This window comes from Rissa tridactyla, chromosome 2 (assembly GCF_028500815.1).
Source record: "Rissa tridactyla isolate bRisTri1 chromosome 2, bRisTri1.patW.cur.20221130, whole genome shotgun sequence".
Lineage (NCBI taxonomy): Eukaryota > Metazoa > Chordata > Aves > Charadriiformes > Laridae > Rissa > Rissa tridactyla.
In genome coordinates, this window is record NC_071467.1 from 96,199,753 (window position 1) to 96,217,953 (window position 18,201).

The 18,201-nt window shown below is 41.1% G+C and overlaps 1 protein-coding gene across 1 annotated transcript in view; it reads left to right on the forward strand.

The window, feature by feature from the left end:
- The window catches only part of PHACTR1 (phosphatase and actin regulator 1), a 319,282-nt gene that overhangs the window by 227,302 nt on the left and 73,779 nt on the right, over positions 1-18,201 (forward strand). The window contains exon 6 of the mRNA XM_054191481.1: positions 13,490-13,570. Within this exon, the coding sequence (XP_054047456.1) occupies positions 13,490-13,570 (81 nt within the window). The remainder of the gene's footprint in view (positions 1-13,489; positions 13,571-18,201) is intronic.

Consider the following 18,201-nt stretch of genomic DNA (forward strand, 5'->3'; position numbering starts at 1 on the left):
GCGCACACAGTGGCTGTATGAAGGCAGCATCATTACACACAACCAATTATTCAGTTCTCATTAGACAGTTGAGGTGCAGATTGGAGTGCCAGCCAGCCCTACAGCAAAATATGACATAATGCAAAGGAGTTCTGTTGTACAATAGTACCTCAGGAATTTTATTTTTGTCTACTTTGTCCGTCGTCCCTCCGAGAGGTTCATTAGTCTCCAGTGAAAGATGCAGTTTGATTCCTGCCTTTTAAAGAACTGTGTCAAGGGGATAATTCTAGCCACTTTTCATGCAGACACTTGAACACCTGTTTCTCCTTCATTTATCTGCCAAAGAATATTGGTTCAGCATAACACCTACTGATTTTATGCACTACTGGTATGGGGTTTTTAGCTCATAGTAATAAAGGTGAGTACCATAAGTGGTATTTCTATAGGCCTGAAGCAAAATTATATGTAGCAACATCATAAGATGCATGTACGTTACTTTAACATTAAGCTAAATTTAAGATGCCATCACATGTAACTGTCGTGGTTCTTCACAGTGTATTCATCTGAAATGTGCACCACCCCCATATTCTGTGAACCTGCTCTTTACTACGGCAAATACAAATATCTTGTACTTAACTAGTTTCAAGCAACCTTGCAATATTTGCAGATTATCAGTGTCATCTTTTCCTGCTGCTTATTCCTCATTTGCAATTATAATCCATGATATTTCAGCCATCTCCACAGCAACTAATTACGATGGCAGAAATAGACTGACATCTATTGCTATTATGCAACAGAAATAAGTGAACTTTCACAAAAATAAATCATCCAAATCTACTGATGTAAAAAAAGACCAGGATAAAGTTGGAACCGAAGAATATTTAGGTAGATTTAATGATTAAATTGTATCATTTCTTCCCTTACATCTGAATTTTGAAGCTACTTCATGAATATTTTAATTAATGTATTTATAACAACGTAATGACATTTTGATAATCTTCAGAAAAATATTTCAAGGTAGTGCCAACTTTCATCAAACTTGTAATTGTACGTGGAACAGTGATTTGCAGCCTCTCTGTGGTTTTTCTGTGAAACACTAGTCAAAACCTGCAGAACAGCTCGCCTTTATTCTCTTTGTTAAAAAACCATCTACAGTCAGATGCCAGGACCTGACACCTGGCAGAATTTTAGATTTCAAGTTTGCATTCCATTGGCACTTCACATACTGCGCTGTCAAAAAGCAATCAATACTAATTAAGATTTGTCTGATGTGAAATACAGTGCACACTCCTGTATTTCCTAGATCTGAAAGAAAAAAAGTAAAATAAAAAGTCTTAGCTTTCTCTGGATGTAATGAATGAAAAGTCCGGAACGCGATGATGAAAAAGGGTTCTAAGCCTGGATGCCGCACTAGCTAGTAAGCTACTTTTGCAACCAGCCCTACATAGGCAATGAAACCCCAACCCATTTTTGCAATTCTAGCCGCTAATTTGTTGAACTCTGTATTATTTAACAGGTCTGATTTAATCATGCAAGAAAAATCCCCTGCCATGCATGGTAAGGAGATAAAATTCAAGTTGCTTTCAAAGGCAAATGAGATGCCTTTGCACATTCCCAACAATTAGATAATTGAATACAGTGTATAGTTTTGTGTGTTGCGATTGAGGGTGTTTTCTTCTGATTCAGTAAACACATCCTCCAAAGATAAATACACTCGAGCACAGACATACTAGATCAAACCGAAGTCCATGTAGCCCAGTATCTTTTCTTGCAGTTAAGTTTAGTAAAAGCATATGCAAGAACCAGGGTAAGTATGTAGTTATCTGTCCCCTCACATAACAAATCAGATTCCAGTGCTCAAAAATTCATAAATCAAAAGCTGCATCCAAATTAAGGAGCCATGAGTGGATTTATCCTCCATCATTTTGTGTCATTTGAACCCAATTACACTTTTGGCCCTGATGGATATCTCTTGCAGTTAATTCCACAATAATAAAAGACACTGTACACAAAAGCACCTTTTTTTTCAGATGCACCCTGATCATTTTGTTGGGTGCTCTTTATTTTTCGCATTTTATAAATGAGTGAATGACTATTCATGCTATTACAGAATCACAGAATGGTAGGGGTTGGAAGGGACGTCTGGAGATCATCTAGTCCAACCCCCCTGCCAGACCGGCGTCACCTAGAGCAGGTTGGACAGGAACGCATCCAGGCGGGTTTTGAATGTCTCCAGAGACGGAGACTCCACCACCTCCCTGGGCAGTGTTCCAGTGCTCTGCCACCCTCGAAGTATAGAAGTTTTTCCTCATGTTATAGATGTCTGTTGTATTCCCTGCTGGTTGCCCATTTCCCAGCGTGAAGACTTCTGTTTTGTAGTTTGCTGTCACAGTGTTTGCTCTAGCGTGGTCCATGGTCCCAAGGGCGGGTGATGCAGGCTGACTCACATCTCTCCATGTTGTTATGGCCCCAGATCTGGAGCAATGGATTGCGACTGTGCTGCATGAGAGCAGGAGCTCACACTGCTGCCAAAGGCCACACCATGCATTCAGAAGGCAAAAGCCCTGCTGGCTTGAGTTTCCCCTCATCAGTGGGTCTGGAACAGTGCAAGGGCCATGGGGATGCTTTGAAAGGCTAGGGCAAGCCCAAGGAGCCCTGTCGGGTGCAGCTCCCACCAGAGGGTATGTAGAATATGTGCGCTGCTGTTGGCTATCCTGTTCTGTGCCTTGATTTTCCTTCAAGGGAGCTATCTTGTTCACGCAGAGCACACCCTAGGTGACAGTTACCATGTATTTTTGTGGATATCAGGGGACCAGGACCTTGATATAAAAGAAGATATGACAAAAAATTGCAGTTTCACTATTACTCTTTACTCCTGGACAAGATACCCCATCCCTTTAATCATTCTTTTTTCATTTTCCATAATTTCTTTAGTTCTGCTGTATCTTTTTGGAAATGGGTAACCAGACTCGTGTTAGCTGTAGAAAGATGCTATATTTATTTCCAGGAATGCCTAATTTTTGTTTCCTTTTTTACTGTCCCAAGCATTAAGATGATGTTTTCGGAAAATTCTCTGCAGAGTTTCCAAGTGCTGTCTTCTGAGTGGGAATGACTAATTTAGCTGTTATTATGTATGTATAGTTTTTTTGTATGTATACCTTTTCCCAAATGTCTCTTTTGCTCTTATCAATGTTGAATTTTTTCACACGTCATTTGGCATCATAAGATCTTGTGTAGCTCTTTGCAGTCAGCCTTAGTTTTGACTGCAATCAGCAATTTTTGTTGTCTCCCTATGGCTAGCCTTTCTAGAATGTGTCTTTGTGAAGAAGAGAGACAGTCCTACCTCATCCCTCTGTTTACGTATGGGGCATTCCTCCTCGCTTTCTATGTATTATTAATCCACTAGACGATGCTGACTCTTATCCCATGCGATTTTAATTGTTTCAACAACCTCAACAAGGTGTTCGAACACTGGAACAGGCTTCCTAGAGAGGCTGTCGATGCCCCATGCTTGTCGGTGTTCAAGAGGCATTTGGACAATGCCCTTAACAACATGCTTTAACTTGGTCAGCCCTGCATTGGTCAGGCAGTTGGACTAGATGATCATTGTAGGTCCCTTCCAACTGAAATAGTCTGCTCTAGTCTAGTCTAGTCTATTCAAGAAAGGGGTTTGAAACTCTAAAGGCAGTAACATGGAACAGAGCATCTTCATTCATTGACTTCTATGAACTTCCCACCTCAAACCCAGGATGATTCTTCTCCCATCTCTCTTCTGTTCTAGGTCTCCTGTTTCTAGCTCTACTCTATATAGCTTTTCCTAGACTGGTGGCATGGAAACCAAGCTTACTGGTCTGTAATTCCCACGTGACTTTTGGGCTCTTAAAAATATCAACCTTCTATTTGCCACCTCCCACTTTTTTATGTAGGTTATATGCCACACTTAATAGTTCATCTATTATTTCCTGAGGAACTCTGGGAAGAAAACTGCCTGATCTTGGCAGTTCACTGCTCCTCATTTGATTGATTTCTTTCAAAAGTTCTCCAAGTGACACTTCACTTACTTAGAAAGACTTCCACAGTTCATCATAAAGAAAAGTATCACTCTGCAATTCTGCTGAAGCTCTTCAGGATTAGCAGTGCTGTGAAAAATATTTGGCTTGTTTACCATGGTCTTTATCCATTGATTTTTAACCTTAGATCATCTATGAATCTGCCAATTTTCTGTTTGGTTTTTGACACATTTAACTGATAAACTTGATGAAGTTCTGGACAGTAGAGACACTTACACTGGAATTCTGAGATATCAGACTGCCATTATACCTTTATTTTGTACAATATTATCGACATTTATAACATGATTACACTGTGAGAAATGTGTCAGGCTATTATCATATCTCCTTCACTTCACTGTCTTTCCTGCCTATCCTTTTTTGAATGTGCTTCTTCTATCAGTACTTCAGTTCAAGACTGTTAATGTCTAAAGGTGTTTGGTGTCTTCAGCTCTGTCTCCGCATCCCAGACAAGAATCCTAACTATGTTTCTGCAGACACAAAAAAATCACCAAACTTGCGTATAATACTAAGGGTAAAAATGCCTTATTTTCTTCAATAAATTCAGCACTGTATTTCCTGGAGAGGAGGATAAAACTATTTTGTCATTGGTCAATTTAAAAAAAAAAATCCTAGGGAAATAATGGAATAATTCATACTACAAGGCAGGATGGTGCATGCCAAATTCACATGAAGCTATTCTGCAGTCATGTTACTGTAACTGAGATCCCAGTCTCATCTCTTTTTGGCCTGTTGATTCCAGAGGACTGCTCTGCATAGTGGAAAGTTTCTCTCCATCTGGGAAAGTTATCTTTTCAGCCAAAAAAACCAAAAAAATGACACCAAGACTCTAAATGCATAAAACACACTAAAGTTGCACATCTGTGGCTTTACTGTAGCTTGAACTATTATCAGCTTCCAAACCAGAAAGTAGACTGCGCTACTTTGGGTGATGAGACAATGGTGTTACAGACACTTTTCAGTTTTTTCAGAATTAAGTCTATTATGTACCAGCTAGCTAGTGCCATTGCACAAGCTGGAAATATCATCCAAAGATAATTGCTGGATGATGTGACAGCTGCAATTCAGGAATCTTCTGATTTTGGAGGAAGTGTCTGTTGCTTTGTGATTCAGTCATTTCTATAATCAAGTATTAAATGAATGATTTCCTGTTTGGCTCCTAACAGAGGTCTGTGTTGAAGGGTTGATGCCAGTTCATTCTGATAACAAATGCATTTTTAATTTGTGTGTGCTTAGTTGAGGTTTTCTGGTTGTACAAAGTAGTGATGGTTTCCAAGAAGTATTTGAAATCTTAATAGCTTCTCTCTCGAAAAGGTTCTAAGACAACTTTGGATTTAAGTAGGTATTTCTTAGTTGCAAGCTATGCTTTGTAACATTTATTTCAAATAGGTGGACACGTGGACACAGATAGGCAACTATCCATCTGCTTTGTGTTTCTGTTTGGGAGGCTGCTGTGTACTAATTATTCCAGTACAAGTGGAAGAACTGTTTCCTAAACTGTAATTTACTACAACAGAGTTGTATGTGTAAATACACACTTTGGTTAATGGGCAGGTAACTTTTAAGTTATCCCAAGTCCCGATCTGGGTAAATAAAAACATCCAGCAGATCAAGCTTTCTTCACTGTACCCAAGATGAGATTTCATTAGGGAGTAAAGCACTGTTTTTACACATCTTCTGGCTGTGGGTACCAGGCAATATATGTTTGTAAAGTTACAGCTGAAAGGTAAACTGAAGCTGTAAAACAACCTGCACAGCAGTTTGTGGTTGCTATAAAAAAGGTTGTGCTGCTTGGCTTACTGAGTACCGCTCTCTTTTCTATCAGCAAGGTGATCCTCCCAGCTGCCAAACGAGGGGACCAAATACTGGCCAGTAGTTTGGTTATCGTCTCCTAGTGGTCTGTCCAAGCATTCCTCCTCCCTTCTTATCATTGGCCTGCCTCTGTTTTGGTTCTATCTTAATATTTTTCCCCCTTTTTCTGTCCAAGGAAAAGTGACTCCCTCACCCTCTGAAAGTTACACTGGAGGATCTAGTTTCCTGACATCTGTTAAAGTTGTTTCTGTAAACTGTGCTCTGTATTTTGCCATCTGGATGTGTTGTCTGATGAGGAGCAAATCCAAAAGCAGCAGCTTGCCTGGTTATTTATATCCCATGCGTAAACTCTGTTCTGGAGAGAATTCTGTTCAGCTGTAGAGAGTCACAGGAGTCATTATCTTATTCTAGTGGTGCCCACCATGCAGGTGCTTTGGGTTTTGCTTTGAGGGAGGTCCCTTGAAGTGTCATGTAGCAGAACATTGCAAATAGACATTTCCGCCATTACACATGACACTGCAGATCCCTGCTGCAGTATCGTCTGTATGGGTACCATCTTGTCAGGATAAGAGAAACACACTGCAGACATCTCACCCAGCTCTTTGCTAGTTTGGTTTAGCATAGTTGGTGTTTGTCGTACGTGCAGAAATCTGAGACAGCAAGGTGCCTAAAGCAATTTGACTCATTTATAAAAAGCAAGCGTTCTTTGGGATGTACAGCTGCTGCTGATGTTCCTACGTATTTCTTTCTTCATAGTAATTTCAGATGGCATCACTCATCTTGCCTGGTTACAAAGGCTTGATGAGTAGAACCCATATTTTTACTGTTCCTTCGATGCTACAACTTCTGCATGTTGCAACGTAGAAGCCTGTAGGAGAAACCATCATTTCATCCGCTAGTGGTCCATGGGAAAACATGAATGGATTGCGTCAGCTGCCTTCTGCTGGCATTTAGGACATAGCTTCGTTGCGGTAAGAACTGTGGTGGTAATAGCTATGCTCAATTTATCTTTAATCTAGCTATTGCTATTTAGGGTGCTGGTAGCAGTATGGACTTCAGCATGGGCTGTTCAAACCTGCCAGGTTTCTTACTTGGATGAAAGCCTTCAAATAAGTCAGTACCACCCCCTCATTACTGTTTTTGATACCTAAATTATATATATTCAGAATGTCCAGGGTATGGCTTTCTGTGCTGCAATCACAGTGTAATTGCAGAGCAGGGTACTTTAAGATACGTTATGCTACCTTGTTGCAAATTTTTTTAATTAAGCTACAGAGCATCATTTTTGATTAAGTTGTGGAGAGCAATACCTATTGGTGTCTCAGCTTTCCCGTTCTTGACCAAGGAATTAATGAAAATGCTGTGCTGCAGTTAGAAGAACAGGAGGAATGTATTGTCTTCATTTTTTTCAATATTCAGGTCAGCTTTCTGAATTTCTCCCTAACCTGCTCTACAGTACTTCTCAAGTGTGACAAGAAAAGCAATTATGTAGAAAGGGGATGAAAATGTGAGTCTTTCCAAAAGACTATCACAGTTCATTGACACGGTGGAGTTCTGCTTTGCTGTTTACTAGCTGGGCAGTTGAGGGTGGTAACATTTTTCTTAAGGGTGTCTACAGTCTCATTTTCTTTTCACTACCATTTTCTTAGATTTTTTCAAACACACACCTTTTGTTATATTTGTTGAGACTTCTTGTTTTATCTCATGTTTTCATGTATTCATCTTCTTCCAGGCTTGCTCTGTTTGGCCTGTGAAATCGTTACATTGGGTTTCTTTGGATCTAGCTTGAAATTTAGTTCTCTTCCTAGGAACGCAGCTTCTTTGATTTTTTTCAGTCCTTCTATATGAAAAAATTACAGACCATCTGCTCTTGGATTAGATTTCTGATTTCTTTAGTTCAGTTCCTTCTGTTAATTATGGTAGAGTTGTTCAGATTTTATTTCTCTGCCTTTCCCTGTTTTTGCTGAATTCTTGGTCGTATGCTGTGTTTCTAAGTTGCGTTACTTTATTGCGATCTTCTTTGCCTAATGTGGTTTGCAGTATTTTGAATAACTCCTGCAATTCTTTATTTACAGATTTGACTTTGCATCCATTTTCATCCTGCGTCTGTCCTCTGGCAGTTTACATATAGTAATAATCAGTATAAATCCCGGGTTTTCTTACGGCTGATTTCAGCTTCCTCCCTAGTTTTGCTTTCTTTCACCATCAGTAGGGAAGGGAGAATTCAATTTTTATCTGTAGTTACCAGGCGCGGCAACTGTTACACCTCTTAAACTCTTCTCGTTAGTAACTAGGGATTTGAGGTTTGATCCTGCATTCTCAAAGGAACAAGTCTGTTTTTACTGTGTGAGTTCACAGAGTTGCTTGCCACTAATGAAGATTTACCATGCTCCTCGTCCAGTGCTTCTAACTGGAGATGGACCAGTGTCCTGAGTTGATCTGAATTTGACTAGAAGGAAGGCGCGCTAATATCCTTTTCTCTGTGTTTTAAGTAGTCATCATCTAAAATAAATCCAGTTGTACTTACAAGACCATTAATAAAATAAAACTAATAGAGCTTGGTTGTTATTTTGGCCTTTTTTTCCTATTATTTTATTTGTCTTAATTATGGATTAACACATTTTAGGTCTAGAAGGATCATTTCTTTGCCTAGCGTGTTGGCCACTGGCCACAGAATGGCTGCTGTTAATGCTTTGCTACTGATGGAGGAGGTGATGAGCCAAGCTGTTTCAACTTGTCTGTGTCTCACTTTTCCACCTCTGCAAAGATACTAGCTTGCTTCTAGAGTCTTTTGAGTTACTCCTCCAGTGAGACATCAATGCTGGGTATTGTTCCTGTTTTATTAGTTTGTCTCATAGCACATGCCACTGAAGTTTTCCAAAATATTCATGTACTGAAAGGGATTTATTTGATCAACTACTGTAGCGGCACCTGATTTGGAGAGGTATTTGCAATATTTTTTTAAAAAATCAAGCTTAACTTTTAATAGCCGCACATAGTTTCCCTGCTGATGTTGTCCACTTATTTTGTAATCTCATAGAATAGGAGTGCTACGCTACAGTCAGAGCAAGAAATGTCATGTGTTGACATCACAGACAAAAAGGGGCTACTAATCCTTTCTAGGTGGTAATCTGAGTCAGGTAATCAGATTTCAGGAAGTGGATTCAGCCCTAATTTTGTGCATCTTTATCTCAGCTACTCACCCTTAGTTTCCTTTATGGTCAGTAAAGACTAACAGGCTTTAGTTAGTCTGCAGTTAGTCTGCACCTTTAAAGACTAAGGTGCAGATCAGACTGTTTTAGATGCTTACGTTAGGCTGATGTCAATGATGACCAAGAATTGCTCTTAATATATAAGAAAGCGAACTTGGAGGCAGAAGCCCACACTATAAAAATTTGTATTAGACGAATCCTGCTCTATTTGATTATCAAGAAAGTCTACTAAGTTGGAAGAATTTCAAGATGATGTAACACATTTTGATATGTAATCCATCACATCTGAAAACCTCTCCTTCCTTACAAGTCTAAAGGAAATATTGATGGTTGTTTATCTGTGCACTGTGCAAAGCAATTGGTCTACTTAGTTTTAATTATTCAGATCTGAATTATTAGCAAAGCAAATTTCTGCCTATTGTATCCATATATAATTGGTACACCAGAAAGCTCCCGCTCTAAGCTCCATTCCTATAATGACCTTTGCTTCCTAAAATCATCATGAAAATTATAGTGGCCTTTGAAAGGAAGAATTCATGCAAAGCAGCCCCCAGTGCTTTTTGAGACAAAGACCAAGGGCAACCTCAGAAGAAAACAAGGTTAAGATTCAACTGGCTAGCACAGACTGGGGCTTAGTTTCGATTGTCAGATGAGAAGAAAGGGCAGAACTTGTTTATTTAGTCTGTCCCTTGGTTTAAGCAGCAACAGGACAAGTTATGCAAAGGGGACCGGTTTATTCTCATATAGGTGCAGGTTGGAAGAGTTCGTTGAGATGGTTTGGTCTTGGAGGGAGGCCTGGGAAGGACAGAAAGATTGCAGGTCCTGACTACATAAACGCCTCTTTGGCTGGTTAATGGAGCAGCAGAAGCACTTGGCACAGAAGCAGTGGCGAGCTTCACCTTCTCCACTGGAGGAGCAGCCCACAATCTCTGCCATCATGAAGCGCAAGGCTTATTAAAGGAATAAAGACAAAACTGTACTTGATTTCCAGAACGGAGGGGCAGGAAATCCTCCCGACCCTGTCAAGGCTTTACTGATCTTAATGGGTCTGCCACAGAGAAAATCTCTGCTTGAAAGGCAGAGGGGTGCTGTTCCTGAGGGACAAGTTCAAAAACACCAGCTCAGAAACATTAATAAAAACATTTCCCACTGTTTCTTCATCAGAGCTCAAAAGAAACAGCTTACTGCAGAGCATACTGGCAAAATCTGTACACTTAGACCATAAAATATGGATACGCTCATTTCTATAAACTAGTAACTGAGATTGCTTGAAGAATGGATGAATGTATTAAGATAACCAGTTTCTGGCATAAGTAAATGCCATAAAAAGGGCTTAATGCTTATTTCTAATCTCCTGGAAGATTGTACAAATAAAAAAAAAAGAGGTTAATCACCAAGGAAAATCACTAATGAAGTAATACATCTTTTGTTAAATATTAATTATATTTAATTTTTCCCCATCACAGAATTTACAAGGTTCACATGAATCAAGGATTAATTCAGAGGTTTTTATTTATCCTCTGCTGTGAATGGATCCCTTCTCAGTGGAGAGTGAATGAATTTATTTTGTATCAGCTTTTTGCTTGAAAAGAAAATCCTTCGTAAAAGAACTGGCAATCTTTGCCAGAGAAATCCAGACCGAGTGAAACATTTCATTGTTCAGGCTGTTAGATCTTAATGAGTTCTGCATCTAAGCGCTTGTGATTTTTTTCCATCTGATCCAGCAGCAGCGTAGCAGTTTATGCACTTAAATGTACGGGACTTGTTTGGGAGGAAGATATGTGTTAAAGGAAGGCAGCATGTTCCATAGTTTTAGTATAACATCTGTTATTATCATTCAGTGCTGCTCTTAGCCCAGCATGCCCTTCCTCTAAATATCTTATTAATTAAACTGGCTTAGTAGGAAAATAATTAATACTTTAAGTCCTGTACCTACTTAGAAAGGATTTAGAAACTGAAAAAATTGTTTTAGTCTGAGCTTCAAACTGGAGGGTTGTGGGTTTTTTTCATTCTTGAGCAGAAGCAGATTACAACTAAAAGGGAGCGTCTGAAAAGCCTGTGTATGTAGTCTTCCAAAAATACGTATTCTGTCTTTGAAATTCTGCTAGACTGCATAAATAGTCCATGACTTTGAGAAGTCTTGGTCAATAATTGAGTGTCTTCCCCAGCAATGGTTTTGAGAGAGGCTGTCCTGCACTTCTTAAAAATGCCCTGCTTAGCACTTGATCCGCCAGAAGTCTTATCTCCAATCCACAAAATTACTGTGTTTCTTACCACTACTTTAATAATGTGGTGGGATTTCCTAGCCATGAAGTCAGTAGTAATGCTGCTACCTTGTGTAGCCAGCTGTTGACTAGGCAGGAGGGTGAGATGGTGAACCTGGGTGGGTGCCAGTGAATTTGAATGTAAAATATGGATCTGTTACTTAGCTATTTAAGGTAAAGTACTGAAAAAGCGGTATTTGTCTGTGAATTTATTTTGTGAGCAGGGCTGCTGTCTATATGCAGAAACTGCTGCTTTGCTGCAGTTTTGCCCACTTGATTTCCCACTGAAGAACAAGCTCGGACAGACTGGATGCTCTTCACTGCTCACACTAACAGAAAATTATACTTTCTCAAAAGTATCGGAAAAGCTGTTGGGTGCCACCAAGTTGCTCTTTAAAGTTAGTCAGGGTTTTAACAATGTCTTTGGTGGGAGAAAGCTCGGGAGTTAGCTGTAGCTTGTTTGGGCTTTTTTGGAGGGGGTGGGGGCAGGTATTAAGGAGGAAGGGGGGAAAGCTTTAAATACCATACCAGAACAGGGCTCCTCCAGTGCAGGGAAAAGGCAGGCTGGGGAGCAGTCTGCAGTGTGACTCCAGAGTCTGATTGTTGAGTATTTCTTTTCAAAAGCCTATTAGAAACTTAGAAATCAAAGTTTCATTGAAAGTCAGTGAGGTGCCTGAAGAACTTTGTCAAATGGGGCTGAGGTACTCTGGAAAAAGCTGTGGCTGTTACGTTAACAGCCTCCAAAATAAAACCGTACCGTGTCACTGGCTAATGGGTGTGGGGTTTTGTGCCTTAGCAAAGGGACCTGCCATTAATTCTGATCGATGCTGAAGTTGAGGGTGTGTTTAGGGGAAACCATGGTTTTTATTAGCTACTGACTGCACCTACTGACCTTCTTTGTCCTGAAGAATGCGTATTCAAAACTGATTCTAAAAATGGGGAAACCTAAATTTATCCTATGGAAAAGGGTGAAGCAGAGCCGGCCCTGTATGTACCAAGCTGTACACATCTGACAGCAAATAAGTTGCAATGTGTCAGTATAAGTGTGTCAGTATAGGCATAGCTAATTCACTGAGTATACTGTGCCCCTGGGGAGCAGCCACCGGGCAGCAGTGCCAGAAAAGGTTACCTCCGCATGTTTTCAGGGATGGAGAGAGGGTTTCGGAGCCTCTTTTTGCTTTAAATCTGCCTTGGGCAGGCAGGAGATGCTAAGTCCCAGTTCATTTGTGTGTGCATGCATCTGTGCTGGGTCTGATAGGGGAGCATATGGCAGAAGCGATTCGCCCTTGACTGTGCCTCTTTTTTGGCAGGCAGAGGCTTGTTCCTCGCAGAACGCATGCAGTCGCAGCCGCTCCTGCACATCACTTCTTGCTCCCCTTGCTTGCTGGCTTTCAGCTCTCTGCCTGAATGCACGTCCTTTGTGGCGTTTTGGTTAATTGGACATTGTTTTAATTACTGCCGAACTAAACAAACACGAAATTTCTATGTCGTTTTGCCGCCCCAGTGACCACGGTCTCCAAGCAGGCAATACAGGACTCGAGCTGTTCAAATCTGGTGTAAATTGCAGTGGCTCTTATGGAGTTCCCCTCATTTACACCTTTTTGGGGGACAACCCCCCTCCAGGGAGAAGAAGGCTCCATTAAGCATCTCCTTTTTCGCACTGTCCCGAACACCTTGCTCTGCTCTCACTGGAGTTAGTGGGAAACAAGCCTTGGCTTCAGGGCAGCAGAGGTATGAGTCCTCTGCCGTGGACTAGGGACAATCCGTGGCCATGTCTTTCATTGGGGTGATCCTTCACATCGCCTTCTTTCTTACCTTACCCCTCCAGTTTCTGCACTAATTGCCTTTTTCTCCCTTTGCTGTCTCTAATGCGCTGCAGCAGTGCTTTGGTCATGTGTCAAGATTAAGCAAAGGGAGTGCAGGCATGCCCTCAGATCGGTCAGTCTATAGCCATTTCTGTCAATAACAGCCATGCCACAGCAGCAGGCAGATTCTCTGGACTGCCAGTAGCCTTTATTTTCAGATGCTAATTTGCCAATGACTTGAAGAGGAGAAAAAGGCATCTTTTAAATGCCTTAAAAGGCATAGAGCCTTTTAAAACAGTCATTTCCCTTCTTTTCTGTTTATATTGACCCTTCTCCTTTGCTTACAGCCTTGGAAAGAAAAATATCGATGAGGCAAAGCAGAGAGGAGCTTATAAAACGAGGAGTGCTGAAAGAAATTTTTGATAAAGGTAAGTGTTCTTTTCACAATATGAAATTGACATCCTATATAGTTCTATGGCTAGATATTACATTATTGTAACATTAAGAACTGTCAGGAATTGCAGGACTGTGCAGAATAAGGTCTCCAAACATCTCTTTCAATTTCACTGTGGGCTGACCCTCCCCATCAGATACATGTGGTAGTTATCTAGCAAATAAAATGGAAAGCTAATCAGAAATATAAAGCAGTAGAAATATAAATCACAGCATCGTGCAGGAGTCACTTGCTGCAAAACAGCGAGGCATCCAGACTGCAGGGGGGATGGAGTGGGTCTGTGCCTGCTTGCGTTGTCATTGCCTGGTTGAGTCACTCTGGGATTTTCTGTTGGGGAAAAGGGAAACATTTAAAGGTTTTGGATACAGGCAAGCACAGAACAGTGCACATTCCCTCGAAACAGCTCAGAAGACATAATAATAATTCCTTGTTCAGGATAATTAATTTTGCTGAGTTGCTAATGTATTATTTATGCAAAACACCATTGTTTTACAAACACCATTGTTTTACACTGGTAATGCAACACATATTTGACATCTATTACATCTTTAACCACAGCTTTTATTTGTTTGGCTGCTTCCCTTGTCAATAACTAAGGCAATGAATTCAGCAAACTATATAAAGACATTCCAAAGTTGCCTCTTAATTTCAATGGAACTTATGCGTGGGGTTTAAAGCCTAATAATACAAGGTCTTTATCAACACCAGTACAAAATCTATTAGAAATCAATATAAGTTATACTTTCACAGATGCTGAAAGAGGGTGGATTTAGATTAGATATTAGCAAGAAATTCTTTACTGTGAGGGTGGTGAGGCACTGGAACGGGTTGCCCAGAGAAGCTGTGGATGCTTCATCCCTGGGAGTGTTCAAGGCCAGGCTGGATGGGGCTCTGAGCAGGCATCAAAGCAGGCAGGCATCCCCGCGGCCAGCAAGGCACAGTCCAGGCTGTCACACCAAGTGTGTCGCAGCCCAGGGGAGGCCAGGACATAGCTCCGCATTCAGTGCCGTGGCCACCCCAGAAGTCAGTCGTCAGTCACACTTCCATCCAGAGTGTACCCTCCTCACATTCCACACATAGCTGCTTTCTGACCCACCCCCTGCATACACCTGAAGGCATCCCCAGGAAAAATCTTTCCTCTACAGCCTGACCCTGCCCTCTGTGTTGAAACTTGGGGAGATTTCCCCTGCTTTGCTACCAAAGCACTACAACTTTCTCCATTAAGCAAATAATGCTGTAGTTTGTAGTCTTCTGTGTCATCTTGTGAAGCAGATGCTAAGCTGTCTGGAGGTCCTCGTCTGAAAAAATAATTCCTCTTTATAGTCATTTTTCACCTTCTCATACTAGAAAAAGCTGGTATGAAATACATGCTGCTTCTTCCCATTTCCAGTGCAAAAAGCAGAGACATTGGACTGTTTCACTGTCAGTTGCCACTAAAAATGCAAAACAGCTGGAATTCTTATTCAGTATCCTACATTATTTCCTGCTGGTTGCAAACACAGGAAGCTAAGAATTGGTACCTCTCCTTGAAAGAAAGAGGTAGAGCAGAGAAGAAAGTGGTAATACACAAGTATTGTAGCAGTGATCAAGTAGCTTTGATGATATAAGGATATGAGTAAGGCAAGATTTGTAGAGCAAAAGCAATATAATCCAAGAGTAATTCTAATAAGGGATACTGTATCTCACTGCAAACCTTAAGTGGAAGTAACATTTTCCTTGTAATTCCTGTTAAGGAATCTCTAAGCCTTCAAGAAAACACAGCAGATTTTAGCACTTCATAGCAGAAGGCTTTATTTGATGATGGTGGCACCTTCCATGCCAAGAGGCATCTTGCACAGAAAATAGGCATAGCCATAATGTTAAATCTCTTTGTCTCCCTTTCCTAAGAGGAGGACATAGCAGACAGAATCAGCCTATGAATGAGTAATTTTGCCACCTTCTTTCTTAAAAAAATCCATACAGATCAAAGGAAACTTAATATGGATTAGACTGACCCAAGAATAAAAATTCTGGAGCTTGCAATGTGCTTAGCATTGGTTTTATTGTATCTTCTATGTTGAAGAAAAACAGAATTAGCGAGTTTGTTCACCTGCTGTATAAAATTACGCTCTGACCTGTTTGCTTCAGGATTTGCTGGCTTGTCAGAGGACGTTGTGTCATCCAGCAGGTGCAAGTTAGCAGAGCGCAGTTAAGTCACAGTATTCACACATGGGAGAGTCACTGCAGTCCAGCTGCTATATTTGGGAACCAAGAAATGCTTTTATCACTTCAGTGACCCCCACGCTTAAACTAGTCAAATGAAACCACTCCAGACTGAACTGCGGAGAGCTTGGCAAGGGCCAGACCCATGACCGAATCTGTTTCTGTCATCTTCCGTTTCCAGGGTTCCGTGACTTGAGTCTTCTGAAAATGTAGACAAAGGTTGTAATTTTTTCAAATACTGTGTACTTTTGGAAAAATAGTAAGTTGAAGAAGTATCTGATGAGGCACTTGCTGTTCTAATAGTTTGTGGGCAGGCAGTGATGGGAGGTTAAAAATACAGCTTCCACCTGCAACTCAGAACATACCACAGCATTTAGAAGAACTCACATTTTTGCTATACCATTGCTCCCACACACAGATAAACAGCTTTGATTTTTCACATTAAGGTGTAACTGTCATAAAAGCATCTGTCGTTAGAATTGCCCATTGTTCCATGGTGTCGGTCAAAGAATTAAATCTACTTGCAGTATTTTGATACCTCTTCTTTCATTTGAACATAGATGAGATTGCCTGTAGTGTTGTGGTTTAACTCCAGCCAGCAATCAAGCACCACGCTGCCACTCACTCCTTCCCCGCCATGGCAGGATGCAGGAGAGAATCAGAAGGGTAAAAATGAGAAAACTCTCGGGTTGAGATAAAGACAGATTAATAGGTAAAGCAAAAGCTGTGCACGCAAGCAAAGCAAAACAAGGAATTCCTTCACTACTTCCCATCGGCAGGCAGGCGTTCAGCCATCTCCAGGAAAGCAGGGCTCCATCACGCATAACGGTTATTTAGGAAGACAAACGCCATAACTCCAAACATTCCCCGCTTCCTTTTTCTTCTCCCAGCTTTATAGACTAAGCATGACATCATGTGGCATGGAATATCCCTTTGCTCAGTTGGGGTCAGCTGTCCCAGACATGTCTCCTCCCAACTTCTTGTGCACTCCCAGCCTACTCGCTGGTGGGGTGGTGTGAGGAGCAGAAAAGGCCTTGACTGCTTAGCAACAACCAAAAACATTAGTGTATCACCAAGACTATTCTCATCCCAAATCCAAAACACAGCACTATACCAGCTTCCAGTAAGACAGTCAACTCCATCACAGCCAAAACCATGACACTCTAGTGAGAAGTTTCTGAATATGAGTGTGTACTGATTGCTTGCTACAGAGATGATGGTGCAATGGTTCTGCAAGGAAGCATGGGCAGTCTTCATCTTTTATACTTTTGTATTTTTATACTCTCTATCTAATCAAAATGATGGATTTAGACCCAAATTTCAGGTTACCTAACTCCTGGCAGGATTTGGAAATGTAGCACTTACATGCTAAGGCAGGTTTTGTGGCAGTATGTGAGCATGAGTTTGAAGAAGTGGCTTTGGTAATGCAGAAAGGAAGAAGGCATGGCAGCCACCAGAGAACCAGTTGTGCTGCAGTTTCAATATGGTGAAAGGATTTGAACTCCTCAAGAAGTAGGGAGGACATCCAAATGTCATTGTGTCCCAAGCTCCATGGGATCCCACAAAATCAGAAGTCTGCTTAGAGACTGAAATCAAGGAGGATCCTAGCCACTGTGCTAAGGTAGCCACCAAGGCTAGAAAACAGCCCTGGGGACAGGTCTTGACCATGTGCAAGAACACTCATTTTTCCATCCCCTTGCCCATGGGGGCCATTGCAGAGAAAGACATGAATTTTTCTCGGCTTTCCTAACCTTTGCTATCTTGAGAATCTTTGCCTGGACAGTGTTATTTGAGAACAAGCAAGTACTGAAGGAGACAACCGGAAGTGGAAAATAACTCAGGATTTCAAACTCTCCTCATTTTTACTTCCTTAGCCATTTGTCTGTGGAAGGAGCTCATGAGCATGGCACTTCTCAGACATGCAAGAAATTCCCTAGTCCAAGGTTTTCAGAGTGAAGAGGCACAGTGAGAGAGTTTCTTCTGAGGTCCTATTTTTTCAGTGACTTTGTGTGTGTGGACCCTCCTCCATAACAGAAGAGCAGCCTTCATGTGCTCCTCTTGCTGCAGAGGTCAAGCCGCTTTCTCTGGTCCCATCCAGATCCAACTGATTCACACTGAGCCGACATTATCAAAGCTTATGAGTTTAGGGAAAGTCATTCTCCACTAAGTAGCAGCAGGGTCTGTGAAAACACAGCAAAGGATTTAGCAAGCATGAGAACAAAAGATTACGTATGTTATTGCAGTGCAAAATTAACTTTAAACTCATAGCCAGCTCCTGAAGACTGATCGATTCATCTGTGTGTATGTAATAACTGCAGTACCAGGATTCTTTTCATTTGTGTGTCAGCTAACCAGAATAGCTTTTAGTACTTTAAGAATAATAAGTAATTTGCCTTTTATATC